The sequence below is a fragment of the Notothenia rossii genome (assembly GCF_949606895.1).
Source record: "Notothenia rossii genome assembly, chromosome: 5".
Lineage (NCBI taxonomy): Eukaryota > Metazoa > Chordata > Actinopteri > Perciformes > Nototheniidae > Notothenia > Notothenia rossii.
In genome coordinates, this window is record NC_136903.1 from 74,613,450 (window position 1) to 74,631,672 (window position 18,223).

The 18,223-nt window shown below is 41.0% G+C and overlaps 2 protein-coding genes across 2 annotated transcripts in view; one reads left to right on the top strand and one right to left on the bottom strand.

The window, feature by feature from the left end:
- LOC307038607 (myosin heavy chain, fast skeletal muscle-like) overlaps positions 1–15,272 on the bottom strand; it is a 37,185-nt gene extending 21,913 nt beyond the window's left edge. The window contains exon 1 of the mRNA XM_079680127.1: positions 12,600–15,272. The gene's annotated coding sequence lies outside the window, so the exon portion shown is untranslated. The remainder of the gene's footprint in view (positions 1–12,599) is intronic.
- On the top strand, positions 140–10,772 carry LOC307041781 (myosin heavy chain, fast skeletal muscle-like). The gene is made up of 40 exons (XM_079685315.1): positions 140–180; positions 380–592; positions 852–995; positions 1,084–1,240; positions 1,335–1,362; positions 1,465–1,573; positions 1,663–1,755; positions 1,852–1,915; positions 2,023–2,121; positions 2,212–2,315; positions 2,539–2,677; positions 2,797–2,915; positions 3,024–3,173; positions 3,259–3,429; positions 3,514–3,820; positions 3,939–4,003; positions 4,157–4,244; positions 4,328–4,445; positions 4,526–4,649; positions 4,743–4,879; positions 5,049–5,304; positions 5,399–5,641; positions 5,731–5,907; positions 6,000–6,145; positions 6,368–6,458; positions 6,542–6,931; positions 7,044–7,170; positions 7,288–7,406; positions 7,502–7,698; positions 7,791–7,974; positions 8,064–8,229; positions 8,553–8,677; positions 8,761–9,069; positions 9,160–9,363; positions 9,443–9,568; positions 9,741–9,911; positions 10,003–10,107; positions 10,235–10,330; positions 10,419–10,550; positions 10,635–10,772. Exons 2-40 carry the CDS (start codon positions 392–394, stop codon positions 10,650–10,652), a joined length of 5,799 nt encoding a protein of 1,932 aa, XP_079541441.1. The 5' UTR covers positions 140–180; positions 380–391; the 3' UTR covers positions 10,653–10,772.
- Positions 15,273–18,223: the final 2,951 nt, after the last annotated feature.

The window sequence follows — 18,223 nt, forward strand, 5'->3', positions numbered from 1 at the left end:
GTATGTCTTGAACATATAGAATATAGCATTTGTATGACTATTATGGTATAATTATTTCGCATTAGATATTTCTCACATTATTTTCAGATAAAGTATAATGAAGTAGGTTTTCTAAACAAAAATGTTGCTTCATTTTTTCAGAAATCTGCATTAAAGTCTGCTCACCTGGGGTTCTTCAAGGTAAATCAGGCTTCATATTTATCCTAGACAATGACTTAAGATGGAATATGGTTTAATCTTTGGAGTAATTTGGTTAGTTCTGATATAGTACCAATCTGTTTTTCAAACCAAGATTTAGAGCTACCCAGTACTTGGGAACTAATCCATCTTTGTCTCTGACATTTTCAATTGAATGTAATAATGTTTTCCTCTCATACAGTAAACACTCAACATGGGGGATTCGGAAATGGAGTGTTTTGGCCCGGCGGCCATCTACCTCCGGAAGCCAGCACGAGAGAGAATTCAGGCTCAAACAACTCCCTTTGATGCTAAAACAGCTTTCTTTGTGACCGAGCCTTCGGAGATGTTCCTCAAGGGGAAACTTACGAAGAAAGAGGGAGGCAAAGCCACCGTGGACACCCTCTGTGGAAAGGTGAGAAGGAATGCATTAGATTGAATGTTTCTAACAAGCTGATGTAAAATCTGAACTGCTGACATGTGTTAACTATTTGATTATTTACATCAGTTAAGGAAAATATATATTTTTTAATTTTGGTCTCAAAAGATTGTTTGCTGGAAGACAAATGTATAATTTAGGATTAGCAACTAAGAGTAAAATCTGACATTATAGCAAACATGGCTGCTGGAAATTAATTATTTATATGTGTGTGCCTCTTCTGTCTTTCTAACAGACTGTCACTGTTAAAGACACTGAAATCTTCCCCATGAACCCTCCAAAGTACGATAAGATTGAGGACATGGCCATGATGACCCACCTCAGTGAACCTTCTGTGCTGTATAACCTCAAAGAGCGCTATGCAGCATGGATGATCTACGTGAGTTTCTGCAGGAGGCTTTATTTGATTGTATGCACATGTATTTGTAAAAAGATTGATCATTCTTTGATATTTCACATTGTTGTAGACCTACTCAGGGCTGTTCTGCGTCACTGTGAACCCCTACAAGTGGCTCCCAGTGTATGACTCAAAGGTTGTCAATGGATACAGAGGCAAAAAGAGGGTTGAGGCTCCACCCCACATCTTCTCCATCTCTGATAACGCCTATCAGTTCATGCTCCAAGGTATCAGACAGTTTGAAAGCTATTGTGTGTCCAGAAAAATCAAAGCTGTAGAGGTCAACTTCTAACTGTTGCACACCATTTCAATGTCTTGCAGATAGAGAAAACCAGTCCATCCTTATTACGTAAGTGCCAAATATTTGTATATAATCTAAGATATAAGACTTGTCAGCAGAAGTAGAGTCAGACATTGTTAATAATATTTATGAACACACCCATCAACCCAGTGGAGAATCCGGTGCAGGAAAGACTGTCAACACCAAACGTGTCATCCAGTACTTTGCGACAATCGCAGTGGCTGGAGGAAAGAAAATGGAGCAAGCTAGCAAGATGAAGGTAAAAAAGATGAATAATATTAGAATAACTTGAAAAAGTCAAAATGATTATGACTTTTGTTATATTGACAAAATGGACGTTATTTTTAGGGGTCACTGGAAGATCAAATCATTGCAGCAAACCCACTGTTGGAATCTTATGGTAACGCCAAAACAATTAGGAATGACAATTCTTCACGTTTTGTAAGTATTTTGGGGGATTTTGTGTGTTACTGTCTGACTTTATGACAAAAAAACATTCACCATGACATTAATTTGAATGTTATATTTTTTGTACAGGGCAAATTTATCAGGATTCACTTTGGAACAACTGGAAAGCTGGCTTCAGCTGATATTGAAACATGTAAGATTTTTGTGGAACTTATCACTGTTTTACATCGAGACCAATTCTTGTAGCTGTGCTTCATTGGGAAATGTCCTCACATTTCCCCCCAATTTAAATCCCTACAGATCTGCTGGAGAAGTCTCGAGTGACGTTCCAGCTGTCTGCGGAGAGGAGCTACCACATCTTCTATCAGCTGATGACCGGCCACAAACCTGAGCTACTAGGTGTGAGATTAGTGAATAATACTGGCAGTTATTAAACAATTACTTATCACAGGTTTATATTGTTATATCTACATCTGCTTTATTTTCCAGAGGCTCTCCTGATTACGAAAAATCCATATGACTATCACATGATCAGTCAGGGGGAAATCACCGTCAAGAGTATAGATGACATTGAAGAATTCATCGCCACTGATGTAAGGACAACAAATCATCCTCACTATTATGATCACTACTATTACTCTATAACACTAAGTAACCAATGTATTACTACTCTGCACTACATCATACCTTATGTGTTCTTTGGTTTAATGAGTATGAGAGAGATTACTACAAATATTTGTATCTGTTGCCTTTAGCTTCAAAGCACAGACGTGAAAAAGAATAATTGTAGTCTTAAACTGACTCTTTCTTTTACAGGCTGCTATTGACATCCTCGGCTTCACTTTAGATGAGAAGGCAAGCATGTACAAGCAGACTGGAGCTGTGATGCATCACGGAAACATGAAGTTTAAGCAAAAGCAGCGTGAAGAGCAGGCCGAGCCCGATGGCACTGAGGGTAAGGAACCTACACTAGGCTATTAGTTTTTATTTAGTGTTCACGTTTATTTAAGTACTGTAGAAGAAGGTATCCTAGAAGTGTGTTTTTGTTCATGACTATTTTTGTTTTTCTTTTAGTGGCTGATAAAATCGCCTACCTCATGGGTCTGAACTCGGCTGATCTGCTAAAAGCACTATGCTACCCCAGAGTAAAGGTTGGAAATGAGTATGTGACCAAAGGTCAAACTGTCCCTCAGGTATGGAATATCAACAAAACCATGCAAAAAGCAGATAAATTAAAGCAACAAGTGTCTTCATTTTTACAACATCCTTGTTAATTATGTATTATTAATTTCCAAAATCAGGTGAACAATAATGTCAGTGCTCTCTGCAAGTCTGTCTATGAAAAGATGTTCTTGTGGATGGTCATCAGAATCAATGAGATGCTGGCCACCAAGCAGTCCAGACAGTTCTTCATTGGTGTCCTGGATATTGCCGGGTTTGAAATCTTCGATGTAAGTTAAAACACACATTGCACTTGTTTACAGAGTGAAACAGCACAATGAAAGTTTGACATTGCATCTTCTTTCCCATCTCAAGTATAACAGCTTGGAGCAGCTGTGCATCAACTTCACCAATGAGAAGCTGCAACAGTTTTTCAACCACCACATGTTTGTTCTGGAGCAAGAAGAGTACAAGAAAGAGGGAATTGAATGGGAGTTCATTGACTTTGGTATGGACTTGGCTGCCTGCATTGAGCTGATTGAAAAGGTGAGCTAAGCAGTTTATTAACGCACACAGAAAACTATTTATGACTTTAAGCTTTGTTTTTTAATGATCATTTCATCATGACAGCCAATGGGAATCTTCTCCATCCTCGAAGAGGAGTGCATGTTCCCCAAGGCATCAGACATCACCTTCAAGAACAAACTGTACGACCAGCATCTTGGTAAAAGTGCAGCCTTCCAGAAACCCAAACCGGCCAAAGGCAAAGCTGAGGCTCACTTTGCTCTGTTACATTATGCCGGCACCGTCGACTACAACGTCACCGGATGGCTGGACAAGAACAAAGACCCCCTGAACGACTCAGTGGTTCAGCTCTACCAGAAGTCTTCAGTCAAACTGTTGGCTCTCCTCTATGCATCGCATAATGCAGCAGAAGGTAAAGAAAGACTATATCTAAAAGAACATAAGTTGGAGAAGCATAATAGTTATGTTTAGAGTGAAAGTGTATCATATCTGTTCAACATAAAATCTCACATGAAGTTGCCCTGTTACAGCTGAGGGGAAGAAAGCAGCCAAGAAGAAGGGTGGTTCTTTCCAGACTGTATCTGCTCTTTTCAGGGTAAGTATGACAAATGACTGCCTCACTACACAACTATAAAACAGTATTTAAACTACTTCATTTCCCAAATGCTGCTTAAAGGTCACATCTTAGGAAAAAGGTTATTTTATTAAGTTATTTTATTTTTTTAACAATTTGAATTTTTCCATTCAGGAGAATTTAGGAAAGTTGATGACGAACTTAAGGAGCACTCATCCTCATTTTGTGCGTTGTTTGATTCCAAATGAATCAAAGACTCCTGGTAAGCTAAATATCAGTTTAATGTATGCATTAAAGCACTACTGTAACTATTCACCACAAGACTAAACTTATCCTGTCTTTAAGGTCTCATGGAGAACTTCCTGGTCATCCACCAGCTGAGGTGTAACGGTGTGCTGGAAGGTATCAGGATCTGCAGAAAGGGCTTCCCCAGCAGGATCCAATACGCTGACTTCAAGCAGAGGTAATCCAAAACTAAGATCTGCTATATTTTGACAATATTTTAATAAATGATTCACTGTCAATTAATTTATCTTCAATCAGATACAAAGTTTTGAATGCCAGTGTCATTCCTGAGGGACAATTCATGGACAACAAAAAGGCCTCAGAGAAACTCTTGGGCTCTATTGATGTTGACCCAACTCAGTACAAGTTTGGACACACAAAGGTAATCCGTCTGTCTGTAAATGGTGTGCTTTCCCTGATACTGCAAGTAACGTTACCCTCATGTCAAGGAACACTTCCCTTTCTGTTATCTCAGGTGTTTTTCAAAGCTGGTCTGCTGGGGACTTTGGAGGAGATGCGAGATGATAAACTGGCTAAACTGGTCACAATGACTCAGGCTCTTAGCAGAGGTTTCCTCTCAAGGACAGAATTCCAAAAGATGATGGAGCGCAGGTATTGTAGTCAGTTAGCTTTATAGATCTAAGGATGTTCATAAGGACAACTTGATTGCCATGTTGACCACATATATTTATTTTGAAAAAAGAATCCATGTTTCTCATCAATATTGCTGTAAGGATCTAAATGAAATCTGTTTTTTTACTTTGATCCCTGTTTTCCCCAGGGAGGCCATTTACTCCATCCAGTACAACATCCGCTCATTCATGAATGTCAAAACCTGGCCATGGATGAAGCTCTACTTCAAGATCAAACCTCTGCTGAAGAGTGCAGAGAGTGAAAAGGAGATGGCGCAAATGAAAGTGGACTTCGCAAAGATGAAGGAAGATCTAGCAAAGGCTTTGTCAAAGAAGAAGGAGCTGGAGGAGAAGATGGTTTCTCTGCTGCAGGAGAAGAATGACTTGCAGCTACAAATGCAGTCTGTACGTTAAAATGAAAAAGAGAATTTGTTTCTTGAATTATCTCCTTTTTTACAAAAACCTAATCATTTTTAACTGGATGTCATTTCAAATCTAGGAAGGTGAAACCCTCTGTGATGCAGAGGAGAGGTGTGAGGGGCTTATTAAAGCGAAAATCCAGCTTGAGGCCAAATGCAAAGAGACGTCTGAGAGACTGGAGGATGAGGAGGAAATGAATGGTGAGCTGACTGCAAAGAAGAGGAAGCTGGAGGACGAGTGCTCTGAGTTGAAGAAAGACATCGATGACTTGGAGCTCACCCTGGCTAAAGTGGAAAAAGAGAAACATGCCACTGAGAACAAGGTTTGTATATCTTCAATAAGGTCTTAAAGACAATTCTTAAAAGAACACTAAAACCCTTTAAAATTATTTTCAAACTATTGTGAATACAGGTTAAAAACCTTGTTGAGGAAATGTCATCTCAAGATGAAATCATTGCCAAGTTGACCAAAGAGAAGAAAGCCCTCCAAGAGGCCCATCAGCAGACCCTCGATGATCTGCAGGCTGAGGAAGACAAAGTCAACACTCTGACCAAGGCTAGAGTCAAGCTGGAGCAACAAGTCGACGATGTATGTATATAGTAACACTTGTAGCTAGCAACAGTTACTTTAGTCCCTGGGAAATTAAATACAAAAATAAAGCCTTGTCTCGGTTAAAACAGCTTGAAGGTTCCCTGGAGCAAGAAAAGAAGCTTCGTATGGACCTGGAGCGAGCAAAGAGAAAGCTTGAAGGTGATGTTAAATTGGCCCATGAAACCATCATGGATCTGGAGAATGACAAGCAGCAGTCTGACGAGAAAATAAAGAAGTGAGTGTGAATGTAGTCATCAATTCAGTGCATCCAGCAAACAAATCTTCCTGTAGGCAAAGAAACTAAATGTGTACACAAAGCTGAAATGTGATGTCATCAGTATTTTAACAATGAAAACTAACAATAGACAGTCAGAAACCTAAGGTCATTATTGAAAACAAAAAAACTCAACTTGATTTTGCTTACTTCTAATGTTTATGAAAACTTGTCCCCACGCAGGAAGGACTTTGAAACAAGCCAACTTCTTAGCAGGATTGAGGATGAGCAAACACTTTCTGCTCAGCTTCAGAAAAAGATCAAAGAACTTCAGGTTGGTACAGTATATATAATAAGGACAGAATTGTCTTACATTGTTGCTTTGTTTATTCTATTGTTTTAACATGTAAACATTAGGCTCGTATTGAGGAGCTGGAGGAGGAGATCGAGGCTGAGCGAGCTGCTCGGGCCAAGGTGGAGAAGCAGAGGTCTGATCTCTCCAGGGAACTTGAGGAGATCAGCGAGAGGCTGGAAGAATCTGGAGGAGCAACGTCTGTTCAGATCGAGATGAACAAGAAGCGTGAGGCCGAGTTTCAGAAGCTGCGTCGTGACCTCGAAGAGTCCACCCTGCAGCACGAGGCCACCGCTGCAGCTCTCCGTAAGAAGCAGGCTGACAGCGTGGCAGAGCTCGGAGAACAGATCGACAACCTCCAGAGAGTCAAACAGAAGCTGGAGAAAGAGAAGAGCGAGTACAAGATGGAGATCGATGACCTCAGCAGCAACATGGAGTCTGTTGCCAAATCAAAGGTAAAGTTAAACAAATTCACTTGCAACAAAAATTGCTTAGTAAAATATCTGCCTTAATTGGCTTTTACCAATTGTCATTACATTAGATCAACAACATGTTTGTCAATTTCAGGTCAATCTGGAGAAAATGTGTCGTACTCTTGAGGATCAACTGAGTGAGATGAAGACTAAAAATGAAGAACATGTGCGACAGCTCAACGACATTGGGGTTCAAAGGGCGAGACTGCTAACTGAGAATGGTAATACAAAAAAATATATACATACTATTTTTGTACCGATCCTTACTTTACATTTCCAATTCAATATTCATACATATTTGCATTTAGATTAGTTCTAAATTCTTTGTATTTCCTTAGGTGAATACAGTCGCCAGATGGAGGAGAAAGATGCCCTGATCTCTCAACTGACAAGGAGCAAGCAGGCTTTTACCCAGCAGGTTGAGGAGTTCAAGAGGCACATTGAGGAGGAAGTTAAAGTAGGTGACCATTAAATCGCCAACACAATCCCAGAACTGCAGAGTTAAATGATTCATTTTAGCTGACAAATGATGTCAATGTTATTCTTAATTAGGCCAAGAACGCCCTGGCTCATGCTGTTCAGTCGGCCCGTCATGACTGCGACCTGCTCAGAGAGCAGTACGAGGAGGAGCAGGAGGCCAAGTCTGAGCTGCAGCGCGCAATGTCTAAGGCCAACAGCGAGGTGGCTCAGTGGAGAGCCAAATACGAGACTGACGCCATTCAGCGCACTGAGGAGCTGGAGGAGTCTAAGTAAGTCCATACGATTTTAACTAGATCCAACCTCCACTTTTGAGTATGACTTATGCTAAACTGAAAGTTTGTGAACCAAATAATCTTAACAGGAAAAAGCTTGCCCAGCGTCTTCAGGATGCAGAGGAATCTATCGAGGCTGTGAATGCAAAATGTGCCTCTCTGGAAAAGACAAAACAGAGACTGCTTGCTGAAGTGGAGGACCTGATGATAGATGTGGAGAGAGCTAATGCTCTGGCTGCTAACCTCGACAAGAAGCAAAGAAACTTTGACAAGGTCAGATATTTATTTGTGCCTTTAAACGTAAATGAAAAACTTAGAATTGTGAATTACTGAAAAACATGGGTCTATTTGAATGTTTTCAGGTTCTTGCAGAGTGGAAGCAGAAATATGAGGAAAGCCAGGCAGAGCTGGAGGGATCTCTAAAAGAAGCACGTTCTCTCAGCACAGAGATGTTCAAGCTGAAGAATTCATATGAAGAAGCGTTGGACCATCTGGAGTCCTTGAAGAGAGAGAACAAGAACCTGCAACGTAATTTTAAAAAAACAAAATACTCTAATAGGCAACTACTAAAAATCCTCGATAACAGCCTGATGTGCAGAGTTTTGCAGACTTCATAATTGGAGCTGTGTCATTTGCTTTGAAAATAATGAACGAGTGCGCCCCCTGGTGGGCAAATGGTTAAATTAGCACAATCTATGATTTTGTACTGACTACAAATGTAATACAATTTGGCAGCGTTTTCATTAATGTACAAGTGAATGGTATATTGAGTTTAAATGTCTGCCATCTAGACCAAACTGATATTTCAGCTCACATATATTTAACAACTGCTTTTACGATTTTTTTTACAGAGGAGATCTCTGACCTGACTGAGCAAATTGGTGAGAATGGAAAAACTCTTCATGAACTGGAGAAAGGGAAAAAGATTTTAGAGATTGAAAAGTCTGAACTCCAGACTTCACTTGAAGAGGCAGAGGTACTGTCTGACAACATATCTGTCATTTAAACACCATTTTAAATGATTTAGGAGATAGACAACGTGTCTTTTTTGTTTTCAAGGCTACACTAGAGCATGAGGAATCCAAGATTCTCCGTGTTCAGCTTGAACTTACCCAAATCAAGGGTGAAGTTGACAGAAAAATTGCAGAGAAAGACGAGGAGATTGACCAGATCAAGAGGAACAGCCAGAGAGTGATTGAGTCCATGCAGAGTAATTTGGATTCTGAAGTCAGGAGCAGGAATGATGCCCTGAGAATCAAGAAGAAGATGGAGGGAGACCTCAATGAGATGGAGATTCAGCTGAGCCACGCAAACCGCCAGGCATCTGAGGCCCAGAAGCAGCTGAGAAACGTTCAGGGACAGCTAAAGGTATGGTGGTTCATTTAACTAAAATAATTTATTGTTTTACTTCTTTAAGAATGCATGGCACATGTTTTTTTAATGTATTATTCCTTAAAGGATTCACTACTGCACCTTGATGAGGCCTTAAGAGGTCAAGAAGACATGAAGGAGCAGGTTGCCATGGTGGAGCGCAGGAACAACCTGATGGTGGCTGAGATCGAGGAGCTGAGAGCAGCACTGGAGCAGACGGAGAGATGCCGCAAAGTGGCTGAACAGGAGCTGGTTGATGCCAGCGAGCGAGTGGGACTGCTGCACTCTCAGGTAATCAAAGACAATGACATGTGAAACCTGACCACTGAAATGACAGTATGCAGTCTAATCCTAACTATTGTTTATTTAGAATACCAGTCTCATTAACACCAAGAAGAAGTTGGAGACTGACCTTGTCCAAATCCAAGGTGAGGTGGAAGACTCTGTCCAGGAAGCAAGAAATGCTGAAGAAAAGGCCAAGAAGGCCATCACTGATGTGAGTCATCTTTACATTCCTCAATGTAAACTGAAACCACATTCTAGCGAATAATAAGTCAGTGTATAGCATTGTTTATTAGGCCCTTTCTCTATCATATCTAGAGTAAGGGCAGTTGAAACACTAGACTGCAATAGGCTAATATGCAATCTGAAATTCAAAAACATTTCAGGCCGCCATGATGGCAGAAGAGCTGAAGAAGGAGCAGGACACCAGCTCTCATTTGGAGAGGATGAAGAAGAACCTGGAGGTGACAGTGAAGGACCTGCAGATCCGCCTGGATGAAGCCGAGAATCTGGCCATGAAGGGCGGCAAGAAGCAGCTCCAGAAACTGGAGGCTAGGGTTAGTGCCATGAAGACAAATCTATGTGTATTTACTTTAAATCAGAATGGCATTTTGCAATGTAAAATCACTGCATTCCTCTTTTTTCAAGGTTCGAGAATTGGAGGGTGAAGTTGATGCTGAGCAGAGACGAGGAGCTGAGGCCATCAAGGGAGTGCGAAAATATGAAAGAAAAGTGAAGGAGCTTTCCTATCAAGTAAGTTGCTATTAAAACTACTAAAACTTAAGCTACTGCAAATGCTAATTGTTACAATAACATATGGTAATGAAAACAGTAAGCCTATATTAGTATTTAATAAGTCTTTCACTCCTGATTTACATAGTTTGAGGAGGACAAGAAAAATATCTCCAGACTTCAGGATCTAGTGGACAAGCTGCAACTGAAAGTGAAGGCTTACAAGAGGCAGTCTGAGGAAGCTGTGAGTACACCTAATTATTTATAAAGCACACATCCTGAGAATTTCACCCAGTCCACAGGTTTTAACGTCATTGTGGCTCATCCAACAGGAGGAACAGGCCAACACTCACCTTTCCAAGTGCAGGAAGGTGCAGCATGAGATGGAGGAAGCTGAGGAGCGTGCTGACATCGCAGAGTCTCAAGTCAACAAGCTGAGGGCAAAGAGTCGGGAAATTGTCAAGGTAAAAAAAAGACCTGAGAGGAACAAAGTTTGCGATTTATTTTTTAATTAATATGTTTGACATGTTAATCTTCTGTCATTTCAGTCCAAGGATGAAGAGTGAAGAAGAAATCAAGATTATACAATACCAAGAAGCCATATAATATGAGTATCTTGTTAATTCTAGCATGTTAAGCATGCTGTGATAACCAAAGGTCAATAAAAAGTAGTTTGTTGCATCTTTTCTGTGTCTGTTCTTTAAGTTTTTACTGATTTAATAATTGAATATTCAAAATGGATCAATACTGATTGTTTTCAAGCCCTTAGGGGCTTATAATGTGATCTATTACTTTCAACAGGTATGTAAACATGTAAATACTCACGTAAACAAAAAAATCCCTCAACATTTTATTTAAGTGTATTACTTGAGTAGATCTACTTACTTTGCACCACTGGCTGAGACTTGAGTTAACATGATCTTAGAAAGGTGCTAAAGGTAAAACAAGGTATGAGCAGATCTGTGAATGCTTAGCCAGTTGGACAAAATCTAGGTTATGTTCATTAAGAACAAACAACGCAGTGTTTCCTTACTTCAAAAAGTAACCAAGATAACAAAGGCTGTCAGTTTTAGACAACACTTCCCCCTGGTTTAACCTGTTAAGCCCTGAGCCTGTTTTTCAGGTCTCAGGCTCGAAAATGACATTCCCAGAACAAATGACCATATCTTCCCTTCTAAAAGGGTTAAATTAATAATCTTTTTTCTCAAAGTAATGATAAACCTGTGAGTTGGATGTAAAAAAGTCAGAATCTGTTGAAAGTGAAGTTGAAAGTGAAGTGACTGGAGATGAGAACCCGCTATGCAAGCAATAAAACAGGGACAGTGGTGAAGTGTAAAAAAAAGGCTTTATTTTGTCCACGACACTGACAAGGAGTTGACGAAGCACACGTAGAGGGAAGACGTGGAGCTGGGCTGATCAGGAGGGGAGGCTGGACTCTCCACGAGACCTACACCTCATCCAACATCTCCGGGAAGACCGGCAGGAGTTGCCTCTTTGTCCTCGTTGCTTGGGGCAAATTTTGGAGGTCTCCTTGGCCATTTCGGGCCATGGGATGTCTAGTCTGGCTGCGGCACGCTGACACACGGCCTGCAGGTCCATACTCAGACAGGGCGAAGCTGGTGTGCTATCGCCCGGGAGAGCAGCCATCGCTCCCGGCGTTGCCGCCTGAGCCGATTAAATGAAGACGTTGTCTTCCTGCTCATCAGAGTCGGACAGGAGGAATCCAGAGGCATCCTCTTCGTCCTCCGTATAGTCCAACTCCAGGACATCTTCTGCGGGCGAGACCATGGTGAGGTCCAGCCGGGACCCCCAGCTTGGTATAGCGTGGGGCCCCGCTCGCACGTCCTTCGTTGCCACCGAGTCCCAGCCTGACACGACGCGGGACTCCGGTTCTGCAGCTGCAACTACTGATGAGCCCCAGACCGACACAGTGCAGGGCTCCATCTCTGTGGCGGACGCCCCTGTGGCCTGATTTCCGTCCGGTAAATCAGAGGACATGAGGGAGTACTGACCCAACAAGCTAGTTTGGCGAGCTAGCCGTCGGCGGAGGCTCTTCACGGTGAAACGGGCACAAAGCCCGCATGAGCCGGGGTTGTCGATAGCCTCCTGGGCATGTTGCAGCCCGAGGCAGGACGAGCAGACCTGGTGTGCGTCTGTGTCCAAAATCTTCAACCCGCAGCCGCAGAGCCGACCCTCCGATTCCCTGGCTCCTCTGGTGTGAGGGAGAGACGTGTCCATCTTGTTCGCCATTATGGCGACGTGGGAAGGACGCGCTCGTAGCAGGTGCGTTGTCGAGAAAAAAAATCCTCTCCAACCTGTCGTTAATCCGGAGAAAAGACGACGGTGTAGGATTTATTCCCGAAGAATATTAACTGGTATGTTAATATTCTTTCTTAGTCCTATTCTTCTCTGGTGTGAGAAGAAAGAAAAAAAGCGTCCTCACTATCGTGGTGTCGGTAGCGAGGAAGGTAAGCTAGCAACAGGTGTGCTGCTAGCTTGAATCAAAACCTTACCTTTTCGATTTCCGAATAAAAAATAAAAAAGGTGAGGTCGAGTGTGGTACTAACTGGTATGTTAGCACCGACAGTCTTCTTGCAGAATATAAAAGTAGCCGGCGAGCGCCCGTCAACCGAAGTTAACTTGGTTAGCTTGGTTCCGTCTGTGGACTGTGTGAGCTAGCCCGGCTACCAATATAGAGATGTGCTCTGAAGCGAGAAGAGGTGTTTGAATGACGCATGCGGCGTAGCGCAAGCTACGGGGTGGGGGTGGATTCCCTGAAGTCAAGATCACGCTTCTGTTTGTTCCGCGGATGAGGCACATCCCATAGTGAGACATCGAACGGAGTGTTATGAATGAGAACAGTGGGTTCATGCAGAACTTTTTTATTAGCAGTGGGATTAAAACGGTGGATCGTGTAAAAAGTCCTCCACAGATCTCCGTTTCCTACGCAATAAAATGATAGCAGAAGTGTTCATTGTTGAAAGAAGCCCTTCTTCTCTTGAAAGGCTGAGAGCTCCAGGCGGGGTGTCAGTAGGCTTGTTTGAGACGCGTTGCGGCTCGCCTCGAAAGTAGACGAGAACAGCCGATCGCAGCCGGGGGAGGTCTCAAAAAGCTCGCCTGAAGTCGGACAGCTCCTTCTTCTTCTTTTCTTTAATGGCGAATCGCTTCCACTTGGAGCATATATCGCCACCTACTGTTTAGTTATTAAATGTTCATACTAAATCCTTGTCCTCAGACCAGTGCTTTTGAGGAATTTGAAGATCAGCTTGTTTGCTTCATTTCTTGATTTACTTTCAAATATTGCCTTGAAATCCATGTCCTTGATGTTGAGTTGTTCCAGTGCAGTTTTCAGAATGAATCTTTGTCTGTTATAGTCCGGGCAGCTAAAAAATACATGATGTATTGTCTCTGGTTGTTGGCAACCATCACAATTGCCATTTGGATGTTTTCCAATCAGATGCAGTGATGAGTTTAGTCCAGAGTGTCCCAATTTTATCCTGCTGTTGATGCTCTGCTCTCTTCTACTACTCCCCCAAGTGCTTCCTGTTCCTACTTCCCTTTGTATCTGATATAAATGTCTTCCTTTGGTGTTACTGTCCCATAGTTTTTGCCATTGTTGCTTGATAACCACTTTAGTAAAAGATTTGACTTCTGCTCTACTGATGGGTACCATAATATCAATCTGGTTTGCTTTCAAACCACATTTTGCCAGTTGATCCACTACTTCATTCCCTCTAATGCCCACATGCGCTGGAACCCACACAAATTGAACAACAATTCCCAGATGAACTAACCTAAATATGCTTTGTAAAATTTCATGTAAAATATCCTGACGACATTCTGAAGAGAAGTTGTTTATACTCTCCAGAGCTGCACTGGAGTCAGAGCAAATGACCACTCGCATTGGCTGTATTTCCTCTACCCACTGAAGTGCTAGAGAGATAGCCATCATCTCTACTGTATATACTGCAATGTGATCACTTGTACGCTTTCCCACTTTGACTTTTAACTCAGGAACATAAAATGCACAACTCGTTAGACCATTTTCTGGATTTTTGGATCCATCAGTAAATATTTTTATAAAGTGCCCATATTGTTCATGTAGAACAGTGTTCACATAAGCCTGTACATTGAATTTGTTTTTCATTGAATGTACCCGTTTCAATAGTGATAAATCTACTATAGGTTGAGGTAGCAACCATGGTGGAACAGCTGATAACAACACCGTCGGACTAATATTCCATTCCTTAACTTTGAATTCCTTACATATTTCCGAAACACAAAAAACTTTCTTTTTTTATTTTGTTACTTTCCCAACTTGTTTGTAAAGTTTGTTTAGTAGGGTGAGTATCTTTATGACCCTGTAGATTTGCCCAGTAATTAACAATTAACTGCTTTCTCCTCAAAGAAATAGGTACTTCTCCGACCTCTACCTGAAGTGCCGACACTGGTGTAGATCTTACTGCCCCACAGCATATCCTTAGTGCTTGTGCCTGGACTCTATCTAATTTTTGAAGAGAAGAGTATGCAGCTGACCCATACACTATTAGTCCGTATTCTATAGCTGATCTTATTAAGGCCGTGTATACGTTCCTCAAAGCAGCTTTATCAGCCCCCCACTTAGTGCCTGCCAAGCACCTCATAACATTTAAAACCCTTTTACATTTATCTACGACTTTATCAATGTGAGTACTCCATGTGACTCTCTCGTCCAACCATATTCCCAGAAATTTAAATGTCTTCACTTTCTTTAGATCTTGTCCATAAAGTTTTAACCTAACCTCCTCACCTATCCTTTTCCTCGTAAAAAATAAAGTTTCAGTTTTTTCCACCGACAATCTAAACCCCCATGTCAGAGACCAGCTTTCAATTTCCCTAATGGCTTCCTGAATCTTTGCTACAATATATTTTACATTTCTGCCCCTTTTCCAAATAGCTCCATCATCTGCAAAAAGTGACTTACCAATATCAGATCCTACTTGTGTATATATATCATTGATCATGATAGAAAATAAAAGAGGACTGATGACACTCCCCTGCGGGGTTCCATTTTCAACTTCATGCCTTCGAGAATATGACTTGCCAACTCGGACTCTGATGGCACGGCCAAACAAAAAATCCATAATCCAATTGTATACATTACCTCCCAGACCCATAATGTCCAGTTTTATTAATAATCCTTCCTTCCACATCATATCGTAAGCTTTATCCACATCAAAGAATACAGCTACAACACACTCCTTGTTCGCTTGGGCTTTCCTGACTTCAGACTCCAGTCACAGCAGTGGATCTAAAGTACTCCGCCCTCTTCTAAACCCACTCTGATAAGGAGTCATTAGTTCATTTTTCTCAATGTAGTATGTTAGCCTTTCTGTTATCATTCTTTCCATAACTTTACACAAGTGTGATGTCAGAGCTATAGGTCTATAACTGCCTGGACTGGTTGGATCTTTCCCAGGTTTCCTAATAGGAATAATGACTGACTCTTTCCAGATTATTGGCAGCTTCCCTTTCTCCCAGATCTTATTGTACATCTCCAGCAGCTTTCCTAATGCAAAATCACTTAATTTGGTCAACATTATATAACATACATTATCTTTCCCAGGAGCAGTCATTTTACACTTACTTAATGCTCTTCTCAACTCTTGAATAGAGAAAGGTATATTTACAACACTCTGCGACGAATGTCTTTCTTCATATACATTAGGATGCTCATCTAACACTTCCTGCCTCCTGATCTTACCTTCTTCTGTCAAATTTTCCGAAGAATGAACTTTGACAAAATGTTCAGCTAGAATTTCTGCCTTCTCCAAAGCACCAGTGGCAACTTCCCCTCCAATCTCTAATACTGGCAGGTTACTCTGATGTCTTATTCCCCTCATCTTCTTAATCATTCCCCATACTTTATCTAATGGTGTAGTTCTCCCAATACTTGAACAGAATCCTCTCCAACACTCACTTTTTGCTCTTTTAACAATGTTCCTTACCTGAGCCTGTGCCTTTTTATATTCTAATAAATTATGTAATGAATGTGTCTTTCTTAGCTTTCCAAACAGCCTGATTTTGTTTCGGATTGCATCATTACAGTCTTTGTTCCACCACGGTACCATCTTAACACATTTACCAAGTTTCCCAGTTTTATTCCCAATAGTTTGATTAGCGCTTTTAATTATATTTGAAGTAAATTGCTCATTTATTTCATCAATACTTTCTGCCATATCAATCTGATCCAATTCATTATCGCACAATTTAGCAAACATCTCCCAATTTGCTTTAGAAAAAGTCCATCTCATGATACCGTCTAGCTCAACCACATGATTTATATCAAACTTGATTATAATCGGAAGATGATCACTCCCAATACTGTTATTTGCCAATACTTCCCAACTGCTACCAGAAGCTAATTCACTTGTTACAAGAGTTAGGTCCATCGCAGACTCTGTTCCATCTCTAAAATTGATCCTTGTACCTTGCCCATTATTTAAACAAACTAATTACTTTGCCTCCATTAAATCCTCCACCACCTGTCCGTTGTAATCTGTTGATCTCCCTCCCCACATTGTATTATGTGCATTAAAATCACCACACCATATTATTTCATTTCCTTGGCAAAGACTGTCTAATTCCTCTATTCTGAGTTTATTACATGGATTATAAAAATTCAGGACACTAATTTTCCTTTTATTAATCCAAACTTCTACACCCACTATTTCTAAATCATGACTGTTCTTAAAAGTTAGCTTACTATAAGACATGACTTCTCTGATAAAGATTGCACATCCCCCTCCCTGGCCATCATTTCTATCTTGTCTTATAGCAGTATATCCCCCAATTATGAAGTCCAAATGAGTCTTCAGCCATGTTTCTTGAATACAAATAACGTCTGGTTTTTCTTTTAACTGATATATATAAGTCTTGAATTCTTGTCCATTTGCAATAAGGCTTCTAGCATTCCATTGCAGAATGAGAAAAACCATTCATCTACTCAATCTGTGAATCATCATTATTGGTGGCTAGCATTTCATGTATCATTTCAACGGTTATATCCTTTATCCCCAAAAATTCACCTGCTGCCCCCACTATTGTTTTCAGTCTTGACCTCTTTTTTGTCTGTTGTAACGTAACATTCACCACTTTTCCAATAAAGGCCACAAACTTGTACTTATTAACAATCAATGCATCCTCTCCTATCACACACTTATGTGAACACTTTGTGGAGCTTTCCTTTGCCTGTGGGAGTTTGGGAAAATCTTTTGAAGAGAACATACTTGATGCTACTTGGGATTTCCTAGCTATGTTTAGTGAAACCTTTTCTGTTGCTTCAGCATATGAGACTTTATTTTGCACTTTGTATCTCTGCACCTCCTTGGCCTTTTTCTGCAACTACCATATTCATGTTCCCCCGCACATGTTGGACACCTGGGCTTAGTTGCTTTGCACTTGTCTGCCACATGCCCAAACCTTTGGCACTTACAGTAAAGCACTGCAGAGGTTTAGGGATGAATTCTCTTAGTGGAAAGCTCATGCAACCGATCATTATCTTCTGTTGCATTGTTTCTTCAAACTGAAGAAGAACAGACAAACTATCCACTATCTTACCTTGATACCTAGTAGGAAGACGCTTTACTAGTCACTTTCCCCACTTTAATTTCCTTCTTGAGTTCTTCTATGCCTATTTCTATGGGAACTCCACTGATAACTCCAAGTATTTTCCGATTTGCTCCAGGAACATGGCATTTAATTCGAACTTCATTCAGGGTCTTCATTTTCAGTAACTTTTCCTGTTGTCTTGCATTAATCAACTCAACCAACATCCGTCCTTTGCTCAGAAATCTTGCTTGTTTTATCGATCCAATTTCTTTGTGAATTGCTTTAGTCAGGGCCACTGGATGTAGCTGCGGATTGCTCACCAAACTCCACAATCACTTTCCACTCTTCATTCTCAATCCTTTTCTTTACTTTCTTCAATTCATTCTGTGAATCAGATTCACTAAGACTGTCACTTGACATGTCTATCTTCTTTCTTGAAGTCTTTTTCCTTACTTCATTCCATCCTCCTTCAGATGCACTTTCCATATCCTCCTCTCCAGGACTCAAAGAAGCCATTCCACCAGCTGCTCTCAATCTCGCACTCCCT

What these genes read in the sequence shown, in the direction of transcription:
- LOC307041781 (XM_079685315.1), top strand. Translation starts at nt 392, where the DNA reads ATGGGGGATTCGGAAATGGAGTGTTTTGGCCCGGCGGCCATCTACCTC. An exon ending in ATCGCATAATGCAGCAGAAG is followed by an intron (nt 3,821 to 3,938) that starts GTAAAGAAAGAC and finishes GCCCTGTTACAG; the next exon opens with CTGAGGGGAAGAAAGCAGCC. An exon ending in AGAGAACAAGAACCTGCAAC is followed by an intron (nt 8,230 to 8,552) that starts GTAATTTTAAAA and finishes TTTTTTTTACAG; the next exon opens with AGGAGATCTCTGACCTGACT.